Source organism: Musca autumnalis, unplaced genomic scaffold (assembly GCF_047663935.1).
Source record: "Musca autumnalis isolate F117 unplaced genomic scaffold, ASM4766393v1 scaffold_2, whole genome shotgun sequence".
NCBI lineage: Eukaryota > Metazoa > Arthropoda > Insecta > Diptera > Muscidae > Musca > Musca autumnalis.
Genome location: NW_027411755.1, coordinates 35,469,710 through 35,485,090, shown reverse-complemented (window position 1 = coordinate 35,485,090; position 15,381 = coordinate 35,469,710). Strand labels below are relative to the sequence as shown.

At 35.2% G+C, this 15,381-nt stretch overlaps 1 protein-coding gene across 2 annotated transcripts in view; it reads left to right on the top strand.

Annotated features, from left to right (window-relative positions):
* stai (stathmin) overlaps positions 1-15,381 on the top strand; it is a 517,066-nt gene that overhangs the window by 23,434 nt on the left and 478,251 nt on the right. For both annotated transcript variants that reach the window (XM_073967539.1, XM_073967532.1), the window contains exon 2: positions 591-709. In XM_073967539.1, the coding sequence (XP_073823640.1) occupies positions 637-709 (73 nt within the window). In that variant the 5' untranslated portion in view covers positions 591-636. The remainder of the gene's footprint in view (positions 1-590; positions 710-15,381) is intronic.

Genomic DNA, 15,381 nt, shown 5'->3' with positions numbered 1-15,381 from the left:
CTAGAACAAATATTCTTAAAAAGCTAAGAGTCTAGAAAAAATATTCTTAAAAAATCCACGAACCTCTACTAAGCCTAGAAAAATATTCTTAAAAATCCACGAGCCTCTACTAAGCCTAGAAAAATATTCTTAAAAATCCACGAGCCTCTAATAAGTCTATAAAAAATGTTCTTAAAATCCACGAGCCTCTACTAAGTCTAGAAGAAATATTCTTAAAAATCCACGAGCCTCTACTAAGTCTAAAAAAAATATTCTTAAAAATCCACAAGCCTCTACTAAGTCTATAAAAACTATTTTTAAAAATCCACGAGCCTTAGCTGAGGCCTCCAATAAGTCTAGAAAAATGTCTTAATAATATTTCAGCTTTCAATATGTGTAGAAAAATATTCTTAAATATATTTCAGCGTCTAATTAGTCTAGAAAAATATTCTTAAAAATCCACGAGCCTCTGCTAAGCCTAGAAAAAATTCATAAAAATCCCATGGCCATTTCTTAGTCTGGGAAAAATATTCTTAAAACTCCACGAGCCTTTGCTAAGTCTAGAAAAATATTCATAAAAATCTTTAAAATTTTTCTGTTTTGTTTTACAGATCGTCCTTTGGTGTTCCGAGCTAATTTAAAAACAAATTTCTAAAAATGGTTCATCCTGCTGAAAACACCGTTGCCGCTGAGGTCGTCGTCGAACAAGTTGATATGGAATCGAAAGAAGGTAAGTCTAAATAATTAATTTAAAATTTTAAGAGGATAGAAAAACAATTCGAAGAATTTTCGAAAATTTATATATCCCGCAACATGTCATAAAATGATCAATTCCAACCATTCCTTTAAACAATTAAATTTCAATTTAAAAAAAAAAAACATTCATTTGTAAATAAAAAAACAAAATAGAAAAGCCGTAGAAGAAACCCAGAAACATTGTTCGGCACGTTCATCGTCGTAATGAAAAATTCGTACAATGGAGATTTGATTTTTTTGTTTTTACCGCAAATAATTCCCATTTCGAATTTTTCCATTATTGTTCTTATTTTAGTTGTTTTGTTTCTTCATTCATACAGCTGGCTGACTCTGCACAGCAGTAGTTTGCACCAGTTTTGCCAGCAAACGAAGGACGAGACGACAACTCATCCAGAAACTAAACATTTTTGTGTGCAGTTGTTGTTGCAGCAGGTTTATATGGTGCTGCAGCAGTTTTTGTCTAATTCCAAAAGCTGTCCTTATTGGTGTTGAAGTATTTAAATAAATTTTATAGCAGAGCACCACTACCAAAAAAATAAAAAAAAACTGCGAACAACAAAACCTAGATAATCCCAGCCCTTTTTTAGTAGTACTGGCAGCAGTTGCAACTAGTTTTCCACTATTGTGTAGTGCTGCCGCTGCCACTGCTGCAAGTGAGGATTCCTGGCAACTATGATGATGAATGAATGAATTTTATGGCTTCCAACACACACACATACACACACACTCGCAGCAGGATAGGGGATTGTTTTGTGTGCTAGTTTCTGCTAGGCTTAGAGTTAGAAAGCTGATGATGCTTAATTCAATGGAGAATTCGCATAACAGCAGGGAATTCCTCCATAGCAATTTTCCTCCATAGCAATTTTATGTTGCGCTTTGTTACTGCTCAGGAATCTATGTAAATTCTATGCACTCAAATACGTTGGTTTTTTTTGCTAGGCATTGTGGTGGCAAAAAAAACTACGTACAGGATATAAATTGTTAAAGCTGTACATATGTCCTTTTTATGGGTATAGAAATATTAGGGTGGAGTACGAGTGGCATTTTATAAGAGAGAGGGTCTATAGAAGCACCCTTTCTTTCAGAAAAGAGTCTATAGAAGCACCCTTTCTTTCAGAAAAGAGTCTATAGAAGCACCCTTTCTTTCAGAAAAGAGTCTATAAAAGCACCCTTTCTTTCAGAAAAGAGTCTATAAAAGCACCCTTTCTTTCAGAAAAGAGTCTATAAAAGCACCCTTTCTTTCAGAAAAGAGTCTATAAAAGCACCCTTTCTTTCAGAAAAGAGTCTATAAAAGCACCCTTTCTTTCAGAAAAGAGTCTATAAAAGCACCCTTTCTTTCAGAAGCGTTCTATAGACCGCTTTCTTTGAGAAAAGGTCTATAGACCGCTTCTTTGAGAAAAGGTCTATAGACCGCTTCTTTGAGAAAAGGTCTATAGACCGCTTCTTTGAGAAAAGGTCTATAGTAGCACCCTTTCTTTGAGAAAAGGTCTATAGTAGCACCCTTTCTTTGAGAAAAGGTCTATAGTAGCACCCTTTCTTTGAGAAAAGGTCTATAGTAGCACCCTTTCTTTGAGAAAAGGTCTATAGTAGCACCCTTTCTTTGAGAAAAGGTCTATAGTAGCACCCTTTCTTTGAGAAAAGGTCTATAGTAGCACCCTTTCTTTGAGAGAAGGACTATAGTAGCACTCTTTCTTTGAGAAAAGGTCTATAGTAGCACCCTTTCTTTGAGAAAAGGTCTATAGTAGCACCCTTTCTTTGAGAAAAGAGTCTATAGAAGCACCCTTTCTTTCAGAAAAGAGTCTATAAAAGCACCCTTTCTTTCAGAAAAGAGTCTATAAAAGCACCCTTTCTTTCAGAAAAGAGTCTATAAAAGCACCCTTTCTTTCAGAAAAGAGTCTATAAAAGCACCCTTTCTTTCAGAAAAGAGTCTATAAAAGCACCCTTTCTTTCAGAAGCGTTCTATAGACCGCTTTCTTTGAGAAAAGGTCTATAGACCGCTTCTTTGAGAAAAGGTCTATAGACCGCTTCTTTGAGAAAAGGTCTATAGACCGCTTCTTTGAGAAAAGGTCTATAGTAGCACCCTTTCTTTGAGAAAAGGTCTATAGTAGCACCCTTTCTTTGAGAAAAGGTCTATAGTAGCACCCTTTCTTTGAGAGAAGGTCTATAGTAGCACCCTTTCTTTGAGAAAAGGTCTATAGTAGCACCCTTTCTTTGAGAAAAGGTCTATAGTAGCACCCTTTCTTTGAGAAAAGGTCTATAGTAGCACCCTTTCTTTGAGAAAAGGTCTATAGTAGCACCCTTTCTTTGAGAAAAGGTCTATAGTAGCACCCTTTCTTTGAGAAAAGGTCTATAGTAGCACCCTTTCTTTGAGAAAAGGTCTATAGTAGCACCCTTTCTTTGAGAAAAGGTCTATAGTAGCACCCTTTCTTTGAGAAAAGGTCTATAGTAGCACCCTTTCTTTGAGAAAAGGTCTATAGTAGCACCCTTTCTTTGAGAAAAGGTCTATAGTAGCACCCTTTCTTTGAGAAAAGGTCTATAGTAGCACCCTTTCTTTGAGAAAAGGTCTATAGTAGCACCCTTTCTTTGAGAAAAGGTCTATAGTAGCACCCTTTCTTTGAGAAAAGGTCTATAGTAGCACCCTTTCTTTGAGAAAAGGTCTATAGTAGCACCCTTTCTTTGAGAGAAGGTCTATAGTAGCACCCTTTCTTTGAGAAAAGGTCTATAGTAGCACCCTTTCTTTGAGAAAAGGTCTATAGTAGCACCCTTTCTTTGAGAGAAGGTCTATAGTAGCACCCTTTCTTTGAGAAAAGGTCTATAGTAGCACCCTTTCTTTGAGAAAAGGTCTATAGTAGCACCCTTTCTTTGAGAAAAGGTCTATAGTAGCACCCTTTCTTTGAGAAAAGGTCTATAGTAGCACCCTTTCTTTGAGAAAAGGTCTATAGTAGCACCCTTTCTTTGAGAAAAGGTCTATAGTAGCACCCTTTCTTTGAGAAAAGGTCTATAGTAGCACCCTTTCTTTGAGAAAAGGTCTATAGTAGCACCCTTTCTTTGAGAAAAGGTCTATAGTAGCACCCTTTCTTTGAGAAAAGGTCTATAGCAGCACCCTTTCTTTGAGAAAAGGTCTATAGTAGCACCCTTTCTTTGAGAAAAGGTCTATAGTAGCACCCTTTCTTTGAGAAAAGGTCTATAGTAGCACCCTTTCTTTGAGAAAAGGTCTATAGTAGCACCCTTTCTTTGAGAAAAGGTCTATAGTAGTATCCTTTCTTTGAGAAAAGGTCTATAGTAGCACCCTTTCTTTGAGAAAAGGTCTATAGTAGCACCCTTTCTTTGAGAAAAGGTCTATAGTAGCACCCTTTCTTTGAGAAAAGGTCTATAGTAGCACCCTTTCTTTGAGAAAAGGTCTATAGTGGCACCCTTTCTTTGAGAAAAAGGTCTATCGTAGCACCCTTTCTTTGAGAAAAAGGTCTATAGTAGCACCCTTTCTTTGAGAAAAATGTCTATAGTAGCACCCTTTCTTTGAGAAAAGGGTCTATAAAAGCACAATTTCTTTCAGAGAGGGTTATAGAATGCACCCTTTCTTTCAGAGAGGGTCTATAGAAACACCCTTTTTTTCAGAGAGAGTCTATAGAAGCACCCTTTCTTTCAGAGAGGGTCTATAGAAGCACCCTTTCTTTCAGAGAGGGTCTATAGAAGCACCCTTTCTTTGTGAAAGGGTCTATAGAAGCACCCTTTCAGAAAGGGTCTATAGAAGCACCCTTCTTTCAGAAAGGGTCTATAGAAGCACCATTTCTTTCAAGAAGGGTCTATAGTAGCATCTTTTCATTCAGAAAGGGTCTATAGAAGCACCATTTCTTTCAGGAAGGGTCTATAGTAGCATCTTTTCATTCAGAAAGGGTCTATGTAGCACCCTTTCTTTCAGAAGCACCCTTTTTAGGGAAAGGGTCTATAGTAGCACCCTTTCTTTCAAAAAAGTCTATAGTAGCACCCATTCTTTCAAAAAAGTCTAAAGTAGCACCCTTTCTTTCAAAAAAGTCTATAGTAGCACCCTTTCATTAAAAAAGGGTCTATAGTAGCACCCTGTCTTTCAGAAAGGGTCTATAGTAGCACCTTTTCTTTCAAACAAGTCTATAGAAGCCCTTTTCTTTCAAAAAGGGTCTATGTAGCACCCTTTCTTTCAGAAGCACCCTTTTTCGGGAAAGGGTCTATGTAGCACCCTTTCTTTCAAACAAGTCGATAGAAGCACCTTTTCTTTCAGAAAGGGTCTATAGAAGCACCCTTTCTTTCAGAAAGGGGGTATAGAAGCACCCTTTGTTTCAGAAAGGGTCTGTAGAAGCACCCTTGCTTTTAGAAAGAGTCTATACAAGCACCCTTTCTTTCAGATGATGACTTCAAAAAATCTTTAAAAAATCCACGTTTATTGTGGCCAACGATGACTGCAACAAATCTTTAAAAATCCACGTTTTTTGTGGTGCATGATGGCTCCTAAAAATCATTAAAAAATCCACGTTTATTGTGGTGTATGGTTGGTGCTAAAAATCTTTAAAAAATACACGTTTATTGTGGTCTATAAAGGCTGCCATTAATCTTTGAAAAATTCCGCGCTTATTGTGGTCAATGAAGGCATCTTCTTCTTTAAAAAATCAACGTTTATTGTGATCTAGGAAGGCTGCCAAAAAGCTAAACAATCCAAGCTTATTGTGGTGTATAATGGGCTCCTAAAAATCTTTAAAAATCGATGTTTTTTGTGGTGTATGATGGCTTCTAAAATTCTTTAAAAAATCCACGTTTATTGTGGTGTATGATGGCTCCAAAAATCTTTAAAAAATCCACGCTTATTCTGACCTGTGGTGGCTGTTAAAAATCTTTAAAAAATCCATGTTTATTGCGGTGTGTGGTTGGTGCTAAAAATCTTTAAAAAAATACTAAAATTCTTCTAAAAATGCAAATTTTACTTTTTCTTAATTCTCTTTTTAATCACTGTGCCAAATATGTTATATGAATAAAACAAGATGTGGCTGCTGCAGAGATCAATGCATTTTGTCGTTTTGATGTAGATGCTGATAATGGTGTTGCTTCCTGGTCTGAATGGTAATGTTCGCATTTGGGGGTGTTGGTGTTAATGAAAATGGGCGTTTTCCTGGATTATTTTTTTTTTGTCTTATCGTCAAACTTCATCAAATTGTGGAATATTTTAAGAAGATTTTCCATAGACATTCTGCTTGTATGCTTTTTTATACGACATATATTCATTCACTTGTTATTACGCTTGAATGATATTAAGGCTCATACACATATGCACAAGTAGTACTGAAGTTCAAAGACTCCTGTGTCTCTCTGTCTAGTTGACATTGGATATAACATCAAAAACTTCATAATGTATTCAAAACTCGTAGCGGACAAACAAATGTTCCAAAAATGTTCCTTAAGGCCAAATAGTTGCTTACATTTGCCTCTATTTTACTCCCATACCCTCCCTCGCTGGCTGACTTCTGCCTTGGCTGATGGTGATGATGATGTTATGAGTCTTTGTCCTTTTTTTTAAGAGACGGTGGGTGGAAGGAGTTTGGTACACGTCAGTGGTGACAATTGTTATTACTTATGTTCACTTTTGTTGTTGTAACTTCTCCCACCCCACTCCAAGTAACACAATCACCCACTTCTTACTAACCACCCAATATTATAGATTTTGTCACAACATTAGGTTTTATATGCCATGACTACTGTTGACTGGTTTTCATTTTTTTCGTCTCTCTTTTCTTTTCTAATTCTAATCATTTCATCTTATTTGATTATGTCCTTTTTCCCATTATATTCTTGTGTTTGTTGCTATTGTTGTTTATAAGCCACGCATAATTTAACCTTTCAGTGTATGGAACATTGCCATGGTAACATCGTATCCCTCTTTATCCTGACAACATAATCTTCAACTAACTGTTGTTGTTATTGTAGATGTGCTTTTGAGAATTCAAATTAAGGGTCTTAGGATTATGCCTGTGAAGTTATATTGGAAATTATATTGGAAAAATTAATTTTTAGCAAAGGCGCAAACCATTCACAGGGTGACTCAGAGAAAACATATTTAACTAAAATTGGAGAACAAATTGAATCGCAAATTATAATTTATGGTCATAACTATTAAAATAACGGTAAAGTATAAACAATTCTGAACAAAATGAATGAAGGAGGCATAAATACGTGTTTAATATATATCAAAGAGCTGTATTGAAAAAGACACTGAACAGAACAGCCCATTGTGCCAAAACTATAAAAGATGGGCGGACGAAACTTGGCTTAAATTAAAGGTCTCTTGAATAGCTATCAGCCAATATATAGATTTTATCCGATATCAATTTCAGAGATCTGCATTTTTGCGATCTACCTTGGGCCCACCTATGAAAAAGACACTAAACAGAACAGCCCATTGTGCAAAAACTATAAAAGATGGGCGGACGAAACTTGGCTTAAATTAAAGGCCTCTTGAATAGCTATCAGCCCATATATAGGTTTTATCCGAAATCAATTTCAGAGATCTGCATTTTGCGATCTACCTTGGGCCCACCTATGAAATATATACTGAACATAATCACTGTTCCAAAACTATAAAAGATGGGCGGACGAAACTTGGCTTAAATTAAAGGCCTCTTGAATAGCTATCAGCCCATATATAGGTTTTGTCCGAAATCAATTTCAGAGATCTGCATTTTTGCGATCTACCTTGGGCCCACCTATGAAAAAGACACTAAACAGAACAGCCCATTGTGCAAAAACTATAAAAGATGGGCGGACGAAACTTGGCTTAAATTAAAGGCCTCTTGAATAGCTATCAGCCCATATATAGGTTTTATCCGAAATCAATTTCAGAGATCTGCATTTTGCGATCTACCTTGGGCCCACCTATGAAATATATACTGAACATAATAGCCCACTGTTCCAAAACTATAAAAGATGGGCGGACGAAACTTGGCTTAAATTAAAGGCCTCTTGAATAGCTATCAGCCCATATATAGGTTTTGTCCGAAATCAATTTCAGAGATCTGCATTTTTGCGATCTACCTTGGGCCCACCTATGAAAAAGACACTAAACAGAACAGCCCATTGTGCAAAAACTATAAAAGATGTGCGGACGAAACTTGGCTTAAATTAAAGGCCTCTTGAATAGCTATCAGCCAATATATAGATTTTATCCGATATCAATTTCAGAGATCTGCATAATCTATATATTGGCTGATAGCTATTCAAGAGGCCTTTAATTTAAGCCAAGTTTCGTCCGCCCATCTTTTATAGTTTTGGCACAGTGGGCTATTATGTCAAGTGTATATTTCAGAGGTGGGCCCAAGGTAAATCGTAAAATGCAGATCTCTGAAATTGATTTCGGATAAAACCTATATATGGGCTGATAGCTATTCAAGAGACCTTTAATTTAAGCCAAGTTTCGTCCGCCCATCTTTTATAGTTTTTTCACAATGGACTGTTCTGTTTAGTGTCTTTTTCATAGGTGGGCCCTAAGGTAAATCGCAAAATGCAGATCTCTGAAATTGATTTCGGATAAAATCTATACATGGGCTGATAGCTATTCAAGAGACCTTTAATTTAAGCCAAGTTTCGTCCGCCCATCTTTTATAGTTTTTGCACAATGGGCTGTTCTGTTTAGTGTCTTTTTCATAGGTGGGCCCAAGGTAGATCGCAAAAATGCAGATCTCTGAAATTGATTTCGGATAAAACCTATATATGGGCTGATAGCTATTCAAGAGGCCTTTAATTTAAGCCAAGTTTCGTCCGCCCATCTTTTATAGTTTTGGCACAATGGCCTCTTGAATAGCTATCAGCCCATATATAGGTTTTATCCGAAATCAATTTCAGAGATCTGCATTTTGCGATTTACCTTGGGCCCACCTCTGAAATATACACTTGACATAGCCCACTGTGCCAAAACTATAAAAGATGGGCGGACGAGACTTGGATCTCTGAAATTGATTTCGGATAAAACCTATATATGGGCTGATAGCTATTCAAGAGGCCTTTAATTTAAGCCAAGTTTCGTCCGCCCATCTTTTATAGTTTTGGAACAGTGGGCTATTATGTTCAGTATATATTTCATAGGTGGGCCCAAGGTAGATCGCAAAATGCAGATCTCAGAAATTGATTTCGGATAAAACCTATATATGGGCTGATAGCTATTCAAGAGGCCTTTAATTTAAGCCAAGTTTCGTCCGCCCATCTTTTATAGTTTTGGCACAATGGGCTGTTCTGTTCAGTGTCTTTTTCAATACAGCTCTTTGATATACATTAAACACGTATTTATGCCTCCTTCATTCATTTTGTTCAGAATTGTTTATACTTTACCGTTATTTTAATAGTTATGACCATAAATTATAATTTGCGATTCAATTTGTTCTCCAATTTTAGTTAAATATGTTTTCTCTGAGTCACCCTGTGAATGGTTTGCGCCTTTGCTAAAAATTAATTTTTCCAATATAATTTCCAGTATAACTTCACAGGCATCTTAGGATTGTCCTAAGTAATGGGAAGAGATTAACAACAGGTGATATGTGTTTATTAAGGTCAATAAATAAACCATAATAACCCTGGATTTTTTAAAGATTTTTAGTATGACTCATAGGTCACAATAAACGTGGATTTTTAATGATTTTTAGCAGCAAACATAAACCACAATAAACGTGGATTTTTTAAAGATTTTTGGCACCACTCTTAGGCCAAAATAAATGTGGATTTTGCTAAATATTTTTGCACCACTCATAGGTCAAAATAAACGTGGAGTTTGCCAAACATTTTGCACCGCTGTAGGTCAAAATCAACGTGGATTTTTAAGGATTTTTGGCACCACTCCTAGGCCACAATAAACGTGGATTTTTTAAAGATTTTTGGCAGCACTCATAAACGTGGATTTTTTAAAGATTTTTGGCAGCACTCATAAACGTGGATTTTTTAAAGATTTTTGGCAGCACTCATAAACGTGGATTTTTTAAAGATTTTCGACACCACTCTTAGGGCCCAATAAACGTGGGGTTTTTAAAGATTTTTGGCACCACTCTTAGGCCGCAATAAACGTGGGTTTTTTAAAGATTTTTGGCACCACTCTTAGGCCACAATAAACTCGTATTTTTTGAAGATTTTTGGTACCACTCTTAGGCCACAATAAACGTGAAGTTTTTAAACATTTTTGGTACCACTCTTGGGCCACAGTAAACTTGGATTTTTTTAAAGATTTTTGGCACCACTCTTAGGTCACAATAAACGTGGATTTTTTGAAGATTTTTGGCACCACTCTTAGGTCACAATAAACGTGGGTTTTTTAAAGATTTTTGGCACCACTCTTGGGCCACAATAAACGTGGTTTTTTTTAAAGATTTTTGGCACCACTCTTTAGCCACAATAAACGTGGATTTTTTAAAGATTTTTGGCACCACTCTTAGGTCACAATAAACGTGGATTTTTTGAAGATTTTTGGCACCACTCTTAGGTCACAATAAACGTGGATTTTTTAAAGATTTTGGCACCACTCTTTGGCCACAATAAACGTGTTTTTTTTAAAGATTTTTGGCACCACTCTTTAGCCACAATAAACGTGGATTTTTTAAAGATTTTGGCACCACTCTTAGGCCACAATAAACGTGAAGTTTTTAAAGATTTTTGGTACCACTCTTGGGCCACAGTAAACTTGGATTTTTTTTTAAAGATTTTTGGCACCACTCTTAGGTCACAATAAACGTGGATTTTTTGAAGATTTTTGGTACCACTCTTAGGCCACAATAAACTTGGATTTTGTAAAGATTTTGGCACCACTCTTAGGCAACAATAAACTTGGATTTTTTTAAAAGATTTTGGCACCACTCTTAGGCCACAATAGACGTGGATTTTTAAAGATTTTTGGAACCACAATAAACTTGGAGTTTTTAAGAATTTTTGGCACCACTCGTACGCCACAATAAACGTGAATTTTTAAAGATTTTTGCCAGCACTCATACGCCACAATAAACGTGGATTTTTTAAAAGATGTTTGGCACCACTCTTAGGCCACAATAAACACAATAAACGTGGATTTTGTTAAAGATTTTTGGCACCACTCGTACGCCACAATAAACGTGGATTTTTTAAATATTTTTAGCATTTTTCATGGACCACAATAAACGTGGATTTTTTTAAAGATTTTTGGCACCACTCTTTGGTCACAATAAAAATGGATTTTTAAAAGATTTTTGGCACCACTCTTAGGCCACAATAAACTTGGAGTTTTTAAAGATTTTTGGCAGCCTTCATGGACCTCGATAAACGTGAATTTTTAAAGATTTTTGGCACCACTCTTAGGCCACAATAAACGTGGGTTTTTAAAGATTTTTAGCATTTTTCATGGACCACAATAAACGTGTATTTTTTTAAAGATTTTTTGTAGCTACAGTTTAAAAAACTATTGCCTTTCTTCCAGCCATCCTTCCATCGATTCGCCACCGATCGTTTATTTGTCTCCTTTGTCCCTGAATTACAAACGGGGTAATAAAGTTATATTATCCTTAACATTTACGATAATCACGTGTAAATTGTGTAGACGTTAAGCCGAATAGGCGTGTGGGTGTGTGTCAATGTTGGTATGATGAGGCAGTAGTATGGGTAATTTCTTTAGTGGTGGAAGTCATTGAAATTACATCTCTTTAAGAAGAAATACTGACACATTCACAAGGATGAGATGCGAGATAGTTTGTTCATTTAGCCGTGAAATGAGGCAGCTGAAAGGTGTGGTAAATGAAAGACATTTAATGACGCTTGGAATTGAATCATCTTTAAAAAATTGTGATTTATGTGTGCTGTCCTAAAAATATTTAAAAAATCCATGCATCTTGTGGTCTTTGGGTCCTCGTAAAAATATTTTAAAAATCCACGTTTCTTCTGGTCTTTGGGTCCTCGTAAAAATATTTTAAAAAAAATCCAGGCAAATATTTAAAAAATCCACGTTTCTTGTGCCGTTTGGGTCCTTTTAAAAATATTTAAAAAATCCACGTTTCTTGTGCCGTTTGGGCCCTTTTAAAAATATTTAAAAAATCCACGTTTCTTGTGCCGTTTGGGTCCTTTTAAAAATATTTAAAAAATCTACGTTTCTTGTGCCGTTTGGGTCCTTTTAAAAATATTTAAAAAATCCACGTTTCTTGTGCCGTTTGGGTCCTTTTAAAAATATTTAAAAAATCCACGTTTCTTGTGCCGTTTGGGTCTTTCTAAAAATATTTAAAAAAATCCACGTTTCTTGTGGTCTTTGGGTTTGCCTAAAAATATTTTAAAAATCCACGTTTCTTGTGGTCTTTGGGTCCTCGTGAAAATATTTTAAAAATCCACGTTTGTGTGGTCTTTGGGTCCTCGAAAAAATATTTAAAAAAAGCCAAGTTTATTGCGATCCTTGGGTCCTTGTAAAAATATTCTAAAAATCCACGAAAAATTCAAACTGTTTTCAATATTTTTTTCTTAAATTCCTTGTTTCTTTATTGGCTTTTTCCAACAAATTTAAGCTGACCTAATTTTCTCTTTATCACCTAATTGGATTCACATAACTTATCATTGCTAGGAAACCATGAGAATATCCATAGTACCACAACGAAACCGCCATGTAAACCTATTTGGAAAACGCTAAACACGTTCGAAATAAATGAGTCTCATATATGTGAATGAATATCGTTACAAACTTCATAATAGCTAAAGTTCACGTTTCGCATAATCCTTAACAGGAGGAGTACACATATGCTCTATCAACATCCGAGAATTCATTCTTCCACACGTTTCTTGTGGTCTTTGGGTTTGCCTAAAAATATTTTAAAAATCCACGTTTCTTGTGGTCTTTGGGTCCTCGTGAAAATATTTTAAAAATCCACGTTTGTGTGGTCTTTGGGTCCTCGAAAAAATATTTAAAAAAAGCCAAGTTTATTGCGATCCTTGGGTCCTTGTAAAAATATTCTAAAAATCCACGAAAAATTCAAACTGTTTTCAATATTTTTTTCTTAAATTCCTTGTTTCTTTATTGGCTTTTTCCAACAAATTTAAGCTGACCTAATTTTCTCTTTATCACCTAATTGGATTCACATAACTTATCATTGCTAGGAAACCATGAGAATATCCATAGTACCACAACGAAACCGCCATGTAAACCTATTTGGAAAACGCTAAACACGTTCGAAATAAATGAGTCTCATATATGTGAATGAATATCGTTACAAACTTCATAATAGCTAAAGTTCACGTTTCGCATAATCCTTAACAGGAGGAGTACACATATGCTCTATCAACATCCGAGAATTCATTCTTCCACTCAGTTCCCTTCCGCCAACCCCCCCCCCCCCAGAATTGGGCTAAAAACTCATCATAATTTCTTAACACAAATCTTATTAACACTTGTTAACCATAAGTCTTCGTTTTCGTCTTCTACTGCTACTACGGCTGAGAATGAGGGTAGACGGTAAAATCCAGCAACAAAAAAACCTCACATCCTGCCACACACGATTCAATTTCAAAAAGACATCTTTTCTGTCTAATCACAACAACATGTGGCATACAAATTAAGCAAATTTCTATGAGCTGAATATGAAGAAGGAAAGTAGTGTGTCTGTCTGTATGCGTATGGGGTATAGCGAGTAGTGTCACCATCAGCTGGATGATGGTACATGGAAGTAATGCAAGGCGTATTAAAAAGGGATGCCAAGCTTCAAAAAATCTTTAAAAACTCCACGCTTATTGTGGTCCACAATTGCTTCAAAAATTGTTTAAAAAATCCACGTTTATTGTGGTCCACAATTGCTTCAAAAAAATCTTTAAAAAATCCACATTTATTGTGGTCCATTATTGCTTAAAAAATCTTTAAAAAATCCACGTTTATTGTGGTCCATAATTGCTTCAAAAAATCTTTAAAAAATCCGCGTTTATTGTGGTCCATAATTGCTTCAAAAAATCTTTAAAAAATCCACGTTTATTGTGGTCCATAATTGCTTCAAAAAATCTTTAAAAAAATCCGCGTTTTTTGTGGTCCATAATTGCTTCAAAAAATGTTTAAAAAATCCACGTTTATTGTGGTCCATAATTGCTTCAAAAAATCTTTAAAAAATACACGTTTATTGTGGTCCATAATTGCTTCAAAAAATCTTTAAAAAATCCGCGTTTATTGTGGTCCATAATTGCTTCAAAAAATCTTTAAAAAATCCGCGTTTATTGTGGTCCATAATTGCTTCAAAAAATCTTTAAAAAATCCACGTTTATTGTGGACCATGGTGGCTTAAAAAAATCTTTAAAAGATCCACGCTTATTTTGCTGTATGGTGTCTTCAAAAAATCTTTAAAAAATCCACGTTTATTGTGCTGTATGGTGGTTTCAAAAAATCTTTAAAAAATCCACGTTCATTGTGCTGTATGGTGTCTTCAAAAAATCTTTAAAAAATCCACGTTTATTGTGCTGTATGGTGGCTTCAAAAAATCTTTAAAAAATCCACGTTTATTGTGGATCATGGTGGCTTCAAAAAATCTTTAAAAAATCCACGTTTATTGTGGATCATGGTGGCTTCAAAAAATCTTTACAAAATCCACGTTTATTGTGGATCATGGTGGCTTCAAAAAATCTTTAAAAATCCACGTTTATTGTGGATCATGGTGGCTTCAAAAAATCTTTAAAAAATCCACGTTTATTGTGGATCATGGTGGCTTCAAAAAATCTTTAAAAAATCCACGTTTATTGTGGATCATGGTGGCTTCAAAAAATCTTTAAAAAGTCCACGTTTATTGTGGATCATGGTGGCTTCAAAAAATCTTTAAAAAATCCACGTTTATTGTGGATCATGGTGGCTTCAAAAAATCTTTAAAAAATCCACGTTTATTGTGGTCCATAATTGCTTCAAAAAATCTTTAAAAACTCCACGCTTATTGTGGTCCACAATTTCTTCAAAAATTGTTTAAAAAATCCGCGTTTATTGTGGTCCATAATTGCTTCAAAAAATCTTTAAAAAATACACGTTTATTGTGGTCCATAATTGCTTCAAAAAATCTTTAAAAAATCCGCGTTTATTGTGGTCCATAATTGCTTCAAAAAATCTTTAAAAAATCCGCGTTTATTGTGGTCCATAATTGCTTCAAAAAATCTTTAAAAAATCCACGTTTATTGTGGACCATGGTGGCTTAAAAAAATCTTTAAAAAATCCACGTTTATTGTGGATCATGGTGGCTTCAAAAAATCTTTAAAAAATCCACGTTTATTGTGGATCATGGTGGCTTCAAAAAATCTTTAAAAAATCCACGTTTATTGTGGATCATGGTGGCTTCAAAAAATCTTTAAAAAATCCACGTTTATTGTGGATCATGGTGGCTTCAAAAAATCTTTAAAAAATCCACGTTTATTGTGGATCATGGTGGCTTCAAAAAATCTTTAAAAAATCCACGTTTATTGTGGATCATGGTGGCTTCAAAAAATCTTTTAAAAATCCACGTTTATTGTGGATCATGGTGGCTTCAAAAAATCTTTAAAAAGTCCACGTTTATTGTGGATCATGGTGGCTTCAAAAAATCTTTAAAAAATCCACGTTTATTGTGGATCATGGTGGCTTCAAAAAATCTTTAAAAAATCCACGTTTATTGTGGATCATGGTGGCTTCAAAAAATCTTTAAAAAA